General features: G+C 42.1%; 2 protein-coding genes across 17 annotated transcripts in view; one reads left to right on the forward strand and one right to left on the reverse strand.

Annotated features, from left to right (window-relative positions):
* Positions 1 to 6,708, forward strand: part of Znhit3 (zinc finger HIT-type containing 3) — a 32,574-nt gene extending 25,866 nt beyond the window's left edge. For 3 of the 6 annotated variants that reach the window (XM_063250918.1, XM_063250920.1, XM_063250914.1), the window contains 3 exons: positions 2,297 to 2,315; positions 2,436 to 2,534; positions 3,302 to 6,708. In XM_063250918.1, coding sequence (XP_063106988.1) covers positions 2,297 to 2,315; positions 2,436 to 2,534; positions 3,302 to 3,413 — 230 coding nt within the window. In that variant the 3' untranslated portion in view covers positions 3,414 to 6,708. The remainder of the gene's footprint in view (positions 1 to 2,296; positions 2,316 to 2,435; positions 2,535 to 3,301) is intronic. The other 3 variants (XM_063250916.1, XM_063250915.1, XM_063250913.1) reach the window with 2 other exon arrangements.
* Myo19 (myosin XIX) overlaps positions 1 to 15,371 on the reverse strand; it is a 49,165-nt gene that overhangs the window by 19,476 nt on the left and 14,318 nt on the right. For 10 of the 11 annotated variants that reach the window (XR_001201213.3, XR_010048162.1, XR_010048163.1 and 7 more), the window contains 3 exons: positions 13,293 to 13,431; positions 12,795 to 12,943; positions 11,232 to 11,345 (listed from right to left, as the gene is read on the reverse strand). Coding sequence is in view for 7 of the 11 variants with exons in the window: in XM_063250906.1 (XP_063106976.1) it covers positions 11,232 to 11,345; positions 12,795 to 12,943; positions 13,293 to 13,431 (402 nt within the window). In the remaining 4 variants the exon portion in view is untranslated. Of the gene's footprint in view, positions 1 to 11,231; positions 11,346 to 12,794; positions 12,944 to 13,292; positions 13,432 to 15,371 lie in introns of those variants that run through there. The other variant, XM_013152101.3, reaches the window with a different exon arrangement.

Consider the following 15,371-nt stretch of genomic DNA (forward strand, 5'->3'; position numbering starts at 1 on the left):
TTGGTCTCTGAGGTTAGAGATGTTCTCTTTCCCACTTTCTGAAAGACAAATTTAGTAACATTTCTTTCTTAAATGTTTGACAGAATTCACAGCCAAAACTGCCTGGGCTTGGAGCTGCTGCTTTTTTTTTTTTTTTTTTTTTGTCTTTTTGAGACAAGGTCTCCACTATACAGACCACTGGGTTGCCACCATGTCCTGATATGGAGAAAAAAATCTCTTCTCATAAGAACAGAGGGCCCAGGGCCGGGGATTAGCTCAGCAGCAGCAGCGTAAGCACATACCTGGTGAGCCCAAGGTCATGAGTTTGGTTCCTGGTACCACTAAAAAATCCAAAACCAAACCAAAACAAAAACCACAGGCCTGTTAGATTAGGGCTCTGCTTTTAGGACATTTAGATGCCTCCTAAAGACCCTGTCCTCAGGTATGTCACATGGGAAGTTCGGGCTTTCACATGTGAGTCTGGCAGAAGCTCAGTTTAGTCCAAAATGCACCTTCAGCTAGGGTAAAAAAATTAGCCTGGGTTTTATCCCCACTACCACAAAAGGGGTAGGGGTGGGAAAACCCAGACACACAAATAACTTTACCTAAATTTCAGACCAGAAGGTAGAGTTGTGGGAGACCATCGAGCTGTACTCTCCTAAGAAATGAAGCCCCTTACCTCTGTCTTTCTTTGACCTTTTATTTTAACCCCATTCACTGAGATATGCAGAGGTGGCTATATACTGAACTCTGAGTCTCTTAGTTGGCTAGAAAAATGTGATCAAGTCCAGCCAAGACACCAACTTGTCTTCATTATAGCATATGGGTAAGAACTGCCCCCCTCCTTGCTGATGGCTGGACTGGGACTCAAGCAGTGCCTTTGACATTCCAGGGCTAAAACATGAGATAACTCATCTGAGGCCATGGGACTCAGTAAGAATTATACCTTTCTGGCAGGGAAGTTGCCAGTCTGACATATATCAGACTATCTATTGCACTAATAGGAGGCCCTTGTGCCTGGTACAAAATTGCTATTTCTTCTTATAGGCAATGCCTGCAGTTTCTTCTCCCTAGCACTCTGTTGCAACCCCCTCCACATCTTTGATGATACCCATAAAAGCCTTGAGCTTTTGGACTCATGGCCCTTTGTTCTGCAGGTCATCCCAGAGCTCCTTAATCAGAGAATATTCTCTGTCTTTCTTTTGCATTCATGCATCATACTGCTGAGTGGGAGACCTGAATCCTCTGTCAGAGTTTTCGTATCATGTCATTTGAATTCTTGCATTTAAAAAATCCAATATAGCCAGGTGTTGTGGCACACTCCTGTAATCCCAGCACTTGAGAGGGTGAGGCAGAAAGATCATTGCAAGTCTGAGACCAGCGTGGGCTAAAAGTGAGCCCAAGGCCAGTCTGAACTCTACAGTGAGTCTCAAAAAGACAAAAAGAAAAAAAAAAAAATCCAATACGACATTTATTGCCTCTTAATTACAGCACTTAAACTATTCACATTTAATTATCACTATAGGTGGTTCTTAAAGCTACTATTTTGTCATATCTTTTCAATTTGTTCTATATAATCTGTTACTTCTTTACTGTCATTGGTTGAATTTAGTACTTTTGTGATTCCTTTTTATCTCTACAGTACAATGATAATATATTTGTGATACAATGAATTTTACTTTAAAGCAGCAAAAAATAAAGTTTCACATCTCCAATGTTCTATGTCTCTGTTTAGATACAAATATTCATCTGTTTCATGTTTCTTTGGCTTAAAGAACTTTATTCTATACTTCCTGTAGTGCAGGTCTGCTTCAAATGGACTTTTATTATTTTATTACCTCAATTTTTGTTCACTATTTTTATATGCTGGGGATTGAATCTAGGGCTTTGTGCATGCTAAGCACATATTCTACTACTGAGCCAACCCCCCAGACTCTCATTGATTAAAAAAAATTTATATATGTGTGTACCCCTGGAGTCGTGCATGCCAGGTAAGCACTCTACCAGTGAGCTACCTGCCCAACCCGAAAAATATTTTTGCTGGTAACAGGCTTCTAGGTTGGTAGTGACATCAGATGCATAAAGAAACTAACTATTCTCTGTGGGCTTGTGATTTTTGGTTTCTGTTGTCATTCTTATCTCTTCTCTGGCTTCCTTTAAGGTTTTCTTACGCTTGATTTTCAGCACTTTGCCTATAATGTGATTAAATATGCTTTATCCTACTTTGTACTTTCTAAGCTTTTTAGGTTTGTACTTGCTGTACTTTCTTAATATATAAAGTGTTATTTCTGACCTACACTCTTTTCTCTTCTCCTAGGACACCAAGTACAAATAAGGTAATTTGCTGTTGTATCAGAGCTCTTGGACATACTTTTTTCGATTTGAGCAGTTATTACTGACCTACTGTCAAGTCCACTAATGCATTCTTTGTATTTTTGTTTTATTCTTTGAGACAGTCTTGCTGTGCAGTTCAGGCTGGTATTGAACTCATTATGCAGCTCAGGCCGGCCTCAAACTTGGGGTGATCTTCCTGACTCAGCCTCCTCCATGCTGAGGTAACAGGGGTGTGCTACCATACCCACTTTCACTAATGCATTCTTCTGTGTGCCTAGTCTGCTGACGGGTCTGAATTGTTCATATCTTTATCATTTCCATTTAACTATAGTTTCTATATCTCTGTTGAACAGGAACAATCTGAAGACACTGACAAACACATAAAAAATGTTATGGGCATTCAGGATTTAAAAAGTTTATAAAGCTACCTAAATAAGGAACTCAGGTTGACAATCCTATAAAGACAGAGATTCTAATCAGTTGTTTAATGCCTGCTTTTTTTTCTTTCTCTCTTCTTCCTTTTTTACTTTTGGATGGTCCTGGGGATTGATCCTAGGGCCTTTCAGGAACCACATTTTTTATTTTGAGACAGGGTCAGGTGCTAGGTTGGGCTCCAATTAGTGATCTTCCTACCTCAGCATCCCAAGTAGCTGGGGTTACAAGCATGCACCACCACATCCAGTTAGTATGAACAGATGCTCAAGGATCATTAGCTATTTAATAAACTTCTTTTACATGGATGGAAACATCACAACAAATGGAAGAAAATAAATTTGAAACAGCCAACTCAAGAAGTAGAAAACAAATAAAAAGCATGATATCATGATGTATACCCAAAAATAAAGATATTAAACTTATGAAATAAAAACAGGATGATGGGGGATGAAATAATATTCAGAAAACATGGAAAAGCTCTTAAGATTTTAAGCAGAACTTTAAAATTAACAACTTAGTTACAACTAAATTTTTTTTTGTCTTTTTGAGACAGGGTCTCCATGCAGTTTGGGCAGGCCTTGAGCTTACTTTGTAGCCCAGGCTGGTCTCGAACTCACAACGATCCTCCTGCCTCAGCCTCCCGAGTGTTGGGATTACAGGCGTGAGCCACCATGCCCAGCTGCAACTAAATTGTTAAGGAGAGAGCATCTCCCCCAAAACAGGATAAAATACTGTGATAAAATAAAGAAGATAGACTTCCGGGAGAACATGGCGGACAAATAACAGCAGCCACGGAGGCTCTCTGAGATTACCAGTTTAGAATCCAGGAGCGGTGCTGTGTGAGGAGTCCTACGTGAGGGGAGATGTACCCTGCTGACTCAGGAACGAACTAAGCTGAGACAAACCAACTGGAAATGCAATCCTGATGCTATAACAGGAACAGATAAAATCTCAGTGCGGAAGCTGGATCCCGCACCATTGGAAGCCATGATTTGAATTTCCTGCTGCCGAAACTGCGTCCCAATCCGCCCGGCGGGGAGAGAGACGCGCGAAAACTCTGAGAAAACGGCGTTGAGAGCGGGGACTGGCAGGGAGCCCTGCATCGACCTGCGGTGAGTGAGAGAAATGGGGACCCTTTCATAGACTAGGAGGCTCCAACAGAGGACATTCTGGGAAGGAGCAGACTAGCCGGAACAGGGCCCTGCAGTGACTTTAGTCGCATATTCCCCTCTCAAGCAGGAGTGGTGGGGAGCGCTTGGCCTAGTGACACTGCGGACTAAGATCCTGTAGGCTAGCCCAAATCAGGTCCCTGAGCCTGGCGGTGCACCCTAGCAGTGAAGCATTCAGAGGTTGACCTGGAGGGGCGGGCCCAGCAGAGGCTACCCAGGTCTGTGTCTCCCTAGTACACTGCAGTGGGCGGGAACACCTAGCCCGTGGATTCATACAAACTGTAACAGACAAAGAGAAAAAAAAAAAAAAAAAAAAAAACTGGGCCTCCTACATACGCTTGTATGGAAGGAACAAAAAGTATGGGAAAAGGGAGCAACAAGAAAGGCTCCTCAGTCCGCAATCCTGAGAACACTGATGCAGGAAAGGTAAATGCAAAAGAGAATGAAGACAGAAAACATGCAATATCAAACACAGCACCTATAGACATAAAACGGTATCTCCGGAGCCTCATAGATGAGTTCAAAAATGAAGTATTTAATGAAATAAAGCAAGAAATAAGTGGAATAGTTAGAGAAATGCTTAGCACCACCCAAGAAAAAACAGATGGTGGAATGGAAGAACAGAAAAAAAGGGGAGAATTGTTTGGTGGAGAAAATAGAGAAAACATAGAATACATGAAGCAGGTTCAAAGAGATTACCAGGACACTAAAAACTCTATTGAAAGCTGGCATAACAGCTTGAAAGAAACTAAGGATAGATTATCAGAACTGGAGGACAGATTTGTAAGGCGGGAGCATGAAATGAAAAACTTCTTAAAAATAACAAGAAAACAAACAGCAATAATACAAAGACTAGAAGATGATAAGAGGATCTATAACTTAAGAATTAAGAACATAAAAGAAGAAGTAAGGACTCAAACAAATGAACTACAAAAGCTATTCACAGAAATAATCCAGGAGAATTTCCCTAATTTAGCAAAAGGTAAAGATACTCAGATGTGTAAGGCACACAGGACCCCCGCCACCTACAACCCAAACAGAGCTACACCCAGGCATACAATAATCAAAATTCCAGAAATCCAATATAAGAACAGAATATTAAAAGCTGTCAAAGACACGAAACAGATCACTTACAAGGGAACACCCATCAGAATTACAGCAGACTTCTTGGCACAAACTATCAAATCACAAAGAGCGTGGGGGGAAATAATTCAAGCTTTGAAAGATAATAATCTCCAGCCAAGATTGATATATCCTGCACAACTGTCCCTAGAAATTGATGGAAAAACAAGGTGCTTCCAGGATAAAGAGGAACTAGGGGAATTTGCAACCACCAATTCAACTATACAGAGAATACTGCAGGATATTCTAAAAATGAAAAATACCAAGATTCCAGAAACAGTGGCAGAGCGGCCACAATGAATGGAGCAGAAAGTGAAATGAAGAGGACAAACTGACAACTAATGACAGAAAAAAGAGCTCAACAGAAATGAGGCAGAGAAGGTTGGATGGTAGGAACAGCCATTTTGGAGAAAACAAGACATCATAATAGGTAGTGCTGATTTAATATCCTTTTGTTTTGAAGTCCCATCAAACTTTTGTTCTTCTGTCTCCATCGGTTTTAACGTGTTGTATCTTATTGGATTTTATTATATGTGATAATATAAACAAAAACTTTTATAGACAAGGAGATTATACAAAAACCATTGTTCATTTTCTGTTAGTTGATTCTAAATACCCTGTAATACTGTCATTCTCTTGAACGGTTTTACATTGTCTTGATACGTTTGATGCTACAGTATACAAAGTTATACCCAAAGATTTTAAGGGAAGAGACACTATGGTAACTACTATTATGTCGAGATTATCTTGTGGTGAAACACTATTTTGCTTAAATGGCTATGTTTTGACCTGCGCTGTTTTGTTGTTATGCCTTCTTTTTTATCTCAATCTCCTTTTTATTATCTACTTTTTCATTTTTATCCTTTTAATTAAGGGAAAAATAAATAAAAAATAGCAGGATATATTATAGTAACCCATTTTGATTTCCTATTAACTTGATTTGAAACTCTGTATTGCTCTCACCATCTTGTTTTGACTGATTTTCCTCTATTCTGTTATGCTTGATAGTACCAAGTTTGAAAGTATAGGCAACAACTATGAAGACAAAAAGAATCATTGTGACGCCCATTGTGACTATTATCTTCTTTTGAAGTCCTCTAATGTCTCCAATGTTTTGGTTTTATTGGTCTTATTCTTTACTGTTTTGTTCAATTTTATTATAACTGATGATATAGGCAGTTCTTTTTAAGATAACAAGAGGCATTATGGTTAACCATTGTTGATCACCTTGTATTTTGTTTTTACATTATGTATTATGTCCATCCTTTTGATTTGACTGACTCTGTCCTGGTATGTCACATTTGGTTTTACTTTCTTAAAAAAAAAAAAAAGTAATAAGAACTGTGGGAGTAATAAAACCCAAAATGTGTAATTGTCATTGTACAAAAGAAAGTTCTCTAAAAGATATAACTGCATATATATTTAAGTGTATAAAATAGATAAACATATTACTGAGTTTTGTTGGATCATTGAACAAAACTGGTTGCAGTCTCACTGTTTGAAAGTCTCCTCTACATGCTTACTATTTCTAAGATGACAATATGTAATTAACTAGTGATTTCCTACTATTTTTTTCTGAAATTCTGTATAACTTGTACCCTTTTTCTGTTTTTTTTTTCTCCTTAAATAAAATTTAAAATAAAAAAATAAAGATGATAGTGGGACCCTGTCTCAAAAATAAATAAATAAATGAATAAATAAGAGAATAATAAGACAAAAAATAGATAAGCAAACATCTTATTGGCAGGGGTTTTGGAACTAGAAAAGAGAAGGGAGGAGATTAACATAAATATTTCCTTCAACCAAAGAACATGAGGACCCAAGTAAAAGAGACCCATGCAAACTGGATGTGGTGGCTCATGCCCATAATCCTAGCATCCTGAGCAAAGGCAGGAAGATAGCAAATTCAGGCCAAGCCTACACAACTTAGAGAAACCCTGTCTCAAATAAAATGGGGTGGGATGCAGCTCAGTGTGAAGGTTATAGGTTTTATCTCCAGTGCTGAGGGAGGATAAAAAGACCTACACTCACACAAAGTACTCAGCATACGAAGTGGAGAAGTCGTACCAAGCTACAGCACTAAAATTTTCATATTTAAGGGAAAAAAAAAAAGACTGAGACTCTAGAAAGAAGAAATAAATCACTATTATGGACTGGGGCTCTCAAATATACATATATGAAAAGAACTTCTATATTTGGGAAGAAAATAATTTCCAATCTGGCATTATAAGAACTCTGTCAATGGGGCTGGGGATTTAGCTCAGTGACATAGGTTCCTGTCTTGCAAGCGCTTGGTCATAAGTTAAGACTCTGTCAAAATACCAAATTTGAAGTCCAGAGGGAGAGTGAAAAGAGAGACTTCAATGTAGAAGGAGGTGGTGGCAAGCAGCACTTTCTCTCTGAGCCCTGACTCACTGTGTAGGAGGGGATGCTCAAACCTGCAGACGCATGGTGCCTACCGGTGACCCCAGAGGCCTCCGCAAAAAAACACACCAGTGGAATGGAGTAGCAGACACAGTGAACTGCACTGGCTGGTGAGTATGTGGGATTTGGAAGTTCCCCTAAAAAGAGTGACTGGCTAGTAGCCATGTTGCAGAGGGGCCCACTGAGCCTGGGATTCAGAGCAGCTGCTGGGTCCATCTAGGGGCTCCCAGTATCAGAGTGAGGCCGAAACAAGTTCAAGTCAGGAGGTCAAGGAGGTTCAAACTGACAGGGAGCCAAGTTCAAGCTAGCAGGAGCCACATAAGAACAAACTGGGCCAGAAACCAGCCTGAACTTCACAACTACAGATGGGATTGTCCACTGTGCTGCCATAAACCTACAACTGGCTTGCTGGGATTAATCATTACAGATCTGTGAACTATCACAAAGAATCAACAACTTGTGATTGTATCTTATTAATATGCTTTTCCACAGCAAGAGTAATCACCAGCAGTGCAGAGACAACCCATAGTGCGGGGAAAAAATTTTGCCAGCTGTTCCTTAAAGAACTATTATCTAGAATATATAAAGAATTTTAAAAAATGAGATGCCTCGAATTTAAAGACCCAATCCAAAAATGGGCATCTAGAATGAATAGATACTTCTCAGGTGAAGTAGAAATGGCAAATAAATATATGAAAAAATATTCAACATCACTGGTCATTTGAGAGATGCAAATTAAAACAATGCTGAGATTCCATATCACTCCAGAAGAATGGCTGTTATCAAGAAATCATCCAATAACAAATGCTGGAGGAGCTGCGGGGGGAAAAAGAACCCTTATCCACTGTTGGTGGGAGCGTAGACTGGAGCAACCACTGTGGACATTAGTGTGGAGATTCCTCAAAAAACTAAAACTAGAGGTTCCATTTGACCCAGCGATTCCCTTTTTTGGTATCCTTCTAAAAGAATTAGAAACATCATGCCACCGTGATATATGCATACCTGTGTTTATTTTTTTGTTTGCATGTAGGTATGTGTATATTTGTTTTGAGACAGTGTCACTATGTGGTGCAGCCTGGCCTTGAATTCACTTACGTAGCCCAGGCTGGCCTCAAACTCACAGCAGTCCTCTTGCCTCAGTTATGTAGTGCTGGGATTACAGGTATGTTCCACCACGGCTGGCACATACCCATGTTTATAGCAGCACACTTGGTAGGCTAAATCTTGGAAGTAGCCCAAATGCCCATCAACTGATGAATGGATAAAGAAGATATGTTTTTCCTTTCTTTTTTTTTTATAACAGTGAAGTACTTACTACTTATTCTGCTATAAAGGATAAACTTGAGCCATTTCTAGCTAAATGTATATATCTTTTTTTTTTTTTCTTTTCTTTTTGAGACAGGTTCTTGTTGCACAATTTAGACTAGCCCTGAGCTCACTTTGTAGCCTAGGCTGGTCTTGAACTCGAAATTATCTTCCTGGTTAGCCTCTAAGTGCTGGGATTACAGGTGTGAGCCACTACGCCCGGCCTTAAATGTTTGTATCTTGAGACCATACACTTAAGTGAACTAAATTGGACATGCATGTTTAAATACTACACTTGTTTCTCTAATATGAGTAACTGAGATCATAAATAAGAATCAAAATGTATAACAGATACTGGGACTAGGAAGGAAATGTTCAAATGAGAACAAGGAAGGGGGAAAGAAGAAAGGAAAGAGGGGACAAAAAAAAAAAAAGGAAAAGGAAAATTTTAAAAAAAGAATAGACTAGAAGGAAAAAAGTGGAAGCTGGGTGTGGTGGCACACATTTGTAATCCCAGCTGAGGATCACTGTGAGGTACAGGTCAGCCTGGGCTATGTCCTAAGGCCAATCTGAACTACATAAGAGGCTGTCTCAAAACAAACAAACAAACAAACCAAAAGAGGAAAAAGATGGAAACAAAGATTTTCTAAGTAAGGAGGGGAATGGTAAAAAAACAGCAAGATATATCTATCATGTACAGGTACAAACTACCGATGAGAAATGTTACTGCTATATATGTGCATCTAAAATGTACCAATAAACACACACACATAGATATATGAACAGAGTGGCCACTATAGACAGAAGAGGATCGAGAAAGATAAGGAAGCTTTGTTCTTTTTCTTTGTAGTATTCATGCCCTGTAGTATTGCTTGATATTTTTTTGAACTGTAGAATTACATTCCTATTAAAAATAAATTTTCTAGGGGCTGGGGATTTAGCTCAGCGGCATAAGCGCTTGCCTTTCAAGCAGGCAGTTGCAAGTTCGATCCCTGGTACCGATAAAAACGAAAAAAGACAAAATAAATAAATAAATAAATAAATAAATAAATAAATTTTTTTTTTTTTTTTTTTTTTGTCTTTTTCATTTTTATCGGTACCGGGGATCGAATTCACGACTATCTGCTTGCAAGGCAGGTGCTTATGCCACTGAGCTAAACCCCTAGTTAAAAATAAATTTTCAAAAAATAAAAAATAAAAAATAAATTTTCAGGTTGGGCATAGTGGCACACACCTTTAGTCTCTGCACTTGGGAGGCTGAGGCTGGAAGATCTCTGTGAGTTTGAAGCCAGTGTGGGCTACATAGTGAGTTCAAGGCCAGCCTGAACTACATAGTGAGACCCTGCCTCAAAAATAATTAATTAACTTGAAATTACCCCAGCCACAGTGGACAGGGTTACTGAGCTTTGGCTGCACAAATCTAGAACCAGGTTCTGCTTCAGTTACCCAGAACAATTCTGCAGGGCAGTGAGCTTTGTCCAGGAGCTAGGCATTGACCAGGAGCTAGGCACTGGTTACCTTGCCTTTCCTCACCCAAGCCCTTGTCCATGCAACTGACTGTCTTCATTTGTCTCAGCCACTGGATGGCTGAGGGATCATAAAAGCTTGATGCTGCCTTTCTCCTCTCTGCTTCTCTCCATGGCCCCCCACACCCTCTAGCTCGAAGTCCAGAACCAAGCAGGTGTTCGGGTCCAGCGATTCTCTCACACGTGAGAAAAGAAAAGAGTGGGCAAAGCAGCCCCTGTGAAGCAAAAATGTTTGGAAAGGGGAGGCAGCCTGGCTGAGGCCTGGCAAGCTCTGACCAGCCGTGCAACAACTCCTTCATCCTTGCCCAACAGTTTGTCTCTCCTGTTTTTTGCCATCCCTGAGCCTCACTGCCACACCAGGAGCTTCTGTCTTCCCCCCACAGCTGGCCCAATGTCCTCCTCTTACCACAGGCAACCCAGAGGGTCTAAAGGGGCCGTTCCAAAAAACTCCCACAGAAACCAAAGCTCATTTTAGAGGAGCACTGCCATGCGCCACCCATGCCACCAAATGTTTTATGTGGCTCGTTTAACTCTCATAGAAGTTCCATGAGTCAGGCACTGGTCCGCTCCTCCTGTACATTTACAAATGAGACAACTGAGGTCAGAGAGGCTACGTACTTTTTGGAAGTACTCTTAACCATTAGCTGAGACCCCCCAACAACTGATATTTGCTTCCAGTGGGTCAGTGCTGGCTGAGACCACTGAGAAGGGAAAGTGTCTCCCTCTGGGTAGCAGTAGAGCTGGTGGCAGAGCCTGCACTGGAACCATCTCTTGACTTCTGGCCCAGTGCTTGCCCAGCTATGGAGCATGGACTTCTTGCCTCCATTAGCCTGTCTGTGAATGACTAGGCAGCAAGCAACGCCATGGGAAATCATCCCTGCCCCTCTGGCGACCCAGTCAGACCAGCAGTGCAGGGTAACAAACTGACCCATCCTACCTTTCCGGCACCACTCTCTCCACTGACCACAATGGACTGGTTGACAGGGTCAATCAGACTCTTGACATTCCTGTAGGTCTGTTCTGCCACAGTGAAGATGTGGGGCTTCAGTTTCTGCAACATCAAGGGATGAAATGTAATGTAGGAGAAAGCCTGTACACAGGAGGAGTTGACACAATGATGGCTGAGTCGGAGAGGCTCCCCCCAGGAAAACCTCCCTTGATGTAACAGTGTTGGGGCCAATGGAGGGACTCCTGCAGTGGCTTCTCTCAGCCTGGACACAGTGCTGGCCTCGAGCAGTCCATAATATTAATGCTTTTGTCTTGTCTTGCTTTAAAAACCTTATTTGGCTGCTTATTGTTTCATGTTATACTTTGCAGTCTACCAAAAACATTCTTACAAGTTACTAAGAAGTCTGTGCATTGTTGGATAGCTAACCTTATTTACAGATCAGGTATCTGAGGATTAGAAGAGTTAATAACTGTCCAACGCTACTTAGCAAGTAAGTAGATCCATGCAATTTGAATTCCAAAGCCACTGTTGTTCTCCTTTCCTTAACAGATACTAGTTGCCCTCAGCATTTTGGGCACCAGGCTGGACATGAACAAACAGAGGGGACAATGACCTGGCTTTGGCCCTTGAGGGGCAGGATGAAAAGGAAGCTCTCAGAAGACTGCTCTGGACCCCACTTGGGCACTTCCCATGAGTGAACTTGTAGAAGACCAGGTCACCTGCACCATGCCTCGCTGGCCCAGCCAGCAGTGATCACTTACTGCCTCCTGGGCGAGCAAGCACCCATGAGGATGGTGTCGGAGCTGTCCTTCCCATCTGCCCTTTAACGGCCACCTCTCGCTTGGACTGTTACTAAACTTTCCACTGTTCCCTCTGCCTCACCTTCCTGAACCAAACCCCAGAGTAACCATGTCCCAAGGACTCTGTTTACAGCCCCACCTCTCCCTGGACGAAGCAGCTGTGGATGCCCTGTCTGCTGCGGTGTTTCAGACCCTGCTAAATGGCCTGGCTCTCTGTTGCCCTCACCTGCTGCCTCCCTCCTGCCGGCAAGTTTGCCCTTGCCTCTCCCAGAGCACATCAGCACTTTCCCAGTGAGCCCCTTCCCTGCCTGCACCATCATTAGCCACAACCCAGTAATTTATTCTTCTCAGTAGAGAAGAACATGGGCTGAATTTTTTTAGGGCAGTCCTTATTCTTTTCTGAAAAGCTAGTCTGTTAGGAATACAAATGTATCTTTGTAAATCCTTTCCTATTAATAAACCCATGATTAAGAAAAAAAATCCTTTGCTTTATGCCTACTTTAAGTTGCAAACTCAGTTAAATAAATATTTGTCCCCTGACCCATATCTTCTGTGCTGCAACGATTTCTGGTTTTTTTGGGTGGGGTTGAGAGAGGGTCTTGTTATATAGTACAGGCTGGCCTTGGACCTACTACATAGCATAAGCTGACCTCAAATTCAGCGATCTTCCTGCCTCAGACTCCTGAATGCTAGAATTACAAGGTTGGGGAGCCCAGGAAGCTGAGAGGCAGAGGAAACAGCTGGGCCTTACCTCTGGCTGAGGTGCAGAATGGTACTCTCTCATCAGCTCCGGTGTATAGAGTTGAGGGACTAGCTTAAAGGGGTTCAGAGCTACCAAGGTGCAGCCAGCATTGGTGTAGAACATGTCTGCCATGTACCGGGCGTGCAGGCACCTAAGAACTGAGGCAGAATGCCTTTAGCAAAGTCTGATTCAAACACAGACAAAACTACCACATAGCCACTCAACAGCCCTCCCTCTATAATTAGCCAAGTGCCATTAAATCCCAGCAGTTCCCTGATGAGCAGATATAAGATCTAATTAAGACGAGTCCCAAATCTGGAGCAAAGCCTGCCCTGGGGAGTCAAGATATAGCTGTCAGGCTCCTTTGGGCTGAGGTCTAGACTGTGTATCTGGCCCTAGGTCAAGAGTCTTGCCCTCCATGGTCTGCTCTGGGGAAGCCGTGCTGGACACCCTGTTGTACTGCCACCCTCTAGGAGATGGCCCTCCAGAGGAGAGGGAGGTCCATACCTGTCTCCAGAGTCACAGAATTCACCTTGGTCAAGTCATCCAGTTGGTGTAGTGGGGCCTCCCTACTCAGGAACTCCTGCAGGTCTTCTCTGAGTGATGCCTTGTTTTGGCCATCAGAGCCTGAGCTGCGGTCGCTCACCTGCAGGAAACAACATAAAAGCCATGTGGACTGAAACTCCAATTGGCTGGCAGCTAATAAAAGTGAGAGCCTATAGAGAACAAAGGACAATGCTGTGGGATCAGAATATGGTTGGGTTCTTTCAGTTCCACCACTTACTAGCTCTGTGAGCCCGGGTAGTTAACCAGCTCTTTAAGCCTCAGCTTCTTTATTTTTTATAAACAAAGGATCACAAATCTAACTCACAGGGCTACTGGCAAGAAGAGACATATGAAGCATTAGTCAGGACCTTGCACACAGTAAGTGTTCAATAAATGTTCTCCTGTCTCCTCTGCCAAGGGCGCCAGCTGAGTCAGGCGCCACGCTACCAGCCTTACTGGTAGTAAGCAAGGCAAAAAAAAGAAACCAAGGGACAGGCCTTGTTTGAAAGAAACAACTCAGGTGTAGTGAAAAATAGCTGTATCTTCCCAGAGAAGCAATCCTATGCTTTTATCACCTGCCCCTCAGGGCTTAAATTCAGCCAAGCTAGTGAACAGGTTCCTCTGCCCCAGGTCTATGGAGTGGCTGCCTGGCTCAGAAGTCTGTATGAGGCCAAGAACAGGCACTGAGGCACTTTTTTGGGGGGATGGGGTGAGACATGGTACTAGGAATTGAAGCCAGAGCCTTCGCACTAAGCTATATCCCTGTGTCTTAGTTAGCTTTCGTGTTGCTGAGACAAAATACTCGACACTGAAAGTTGAAGAAAAGCTTATTTAGCTCACTTTGTAGAGGTTTCAGTTCTTAGTTGGCTCCAGTGTAGGGTGGCACATGGCAAAGGGGGATCACAGAGGAAAAAGTCCATGTCAGGCAGAAGGCAGCCAGGCAGTTAAACAGCAAAGAAGCAGCAAGCAACAAGCAGTGAGAAGAGCAACTCTCTTTCCGTCCCTTATATTTTAACTCAAACACAGGGTGGAAGATCCTTGAACTGTACCATGAATCACTCCCAGCATCACACACTCTCCATCCAGCTATCTTTGAAAAGCCCTTCTGTGACTGCATGAGGCTCTGTGGCGACATCCAGACACAAGCCATAACACCCTGGTCCTTTTTATTCTGAAATAGGGCCTCACTAAGGCACTAAGTTGCCTGGGAAGGACTTGAACTTGCAACAATCCTCTCAAAGGGCCAAGATTACAGATGTGCGCTGCTACCTGCAGCTCAAAACCTGCTTTTCCATTCTGGTAAGGACTCAAACTTTAAACCTCTTACTGAAACACACTAAGGGGGCAAGTTTTATCTGCAGAGGCCCAGGAATGAGTTTCTTCCAAAAAATACTGTCTGTTCTCTCAGCTTTGGACCCACCATTCTACACAATGTAGGGTAATCACCACAGTCAGCACAGCTGAACCCATGCAAACCCCTCTGTTCTAGTGAAAAGAAAAACCCACTAACTCAGCTACAACTTATGATCAGCTCAGATCCAACTAGAGGCAGCTTAATATAATGATCAAGAGCCTGGATTTGAAAGCTAAATTGCTATACTAGTTGTATAATCTTACATAAGTTTTGAAAACTATTTGTGCCTTAATTTTTTTTCCTCTGTGAAATGAGAATGGTGATTATACCTACATCACAGATAATAAGTGCATGAAAGGTACGGTGGTGCATTAATCACAGCACTCTAGGAGGCTGAGATAGGAAAATTACAAGTTTGAGTTCAATCTGGGTAACGCAGTGAGACCTCACCTTGAAATAAAATACTGTAAAAAGGACTGGAGATGTAGCTTAGTGCTAAGCACTAGATTCAACCCCAGTACCCCCCACACAAACCTGGGGGTTTAGAAAGGCATCTGGAATATGACAAAAGAAGTCAGCTATTCTTCTACCATAGAAGTCATGCTTCTTGTTAGTCAATACAACAGCCAGGGCTTTAAAACTATGTGTCTCAGAGGCAAGCCTGCAATTCTGCTTCTCAAAGATGA

Source organism: Cavia porcellus, unplaced genomic scaffold (assembly GCF_034190915.1).
Source record: "Cavia porcellus strain 051 isolate PalLab524CR breed Dunkin Hartley unplaced genomic scaffold, mCavPor4.1 scaffold_6, whole genome shotgun sequence".
NCBI classification, from domain to species: Eukaryota; Metazoa; Chordata; class Mammalia; order Rodentia; family Caviidae; genus Cavia; species Cavia porcellus.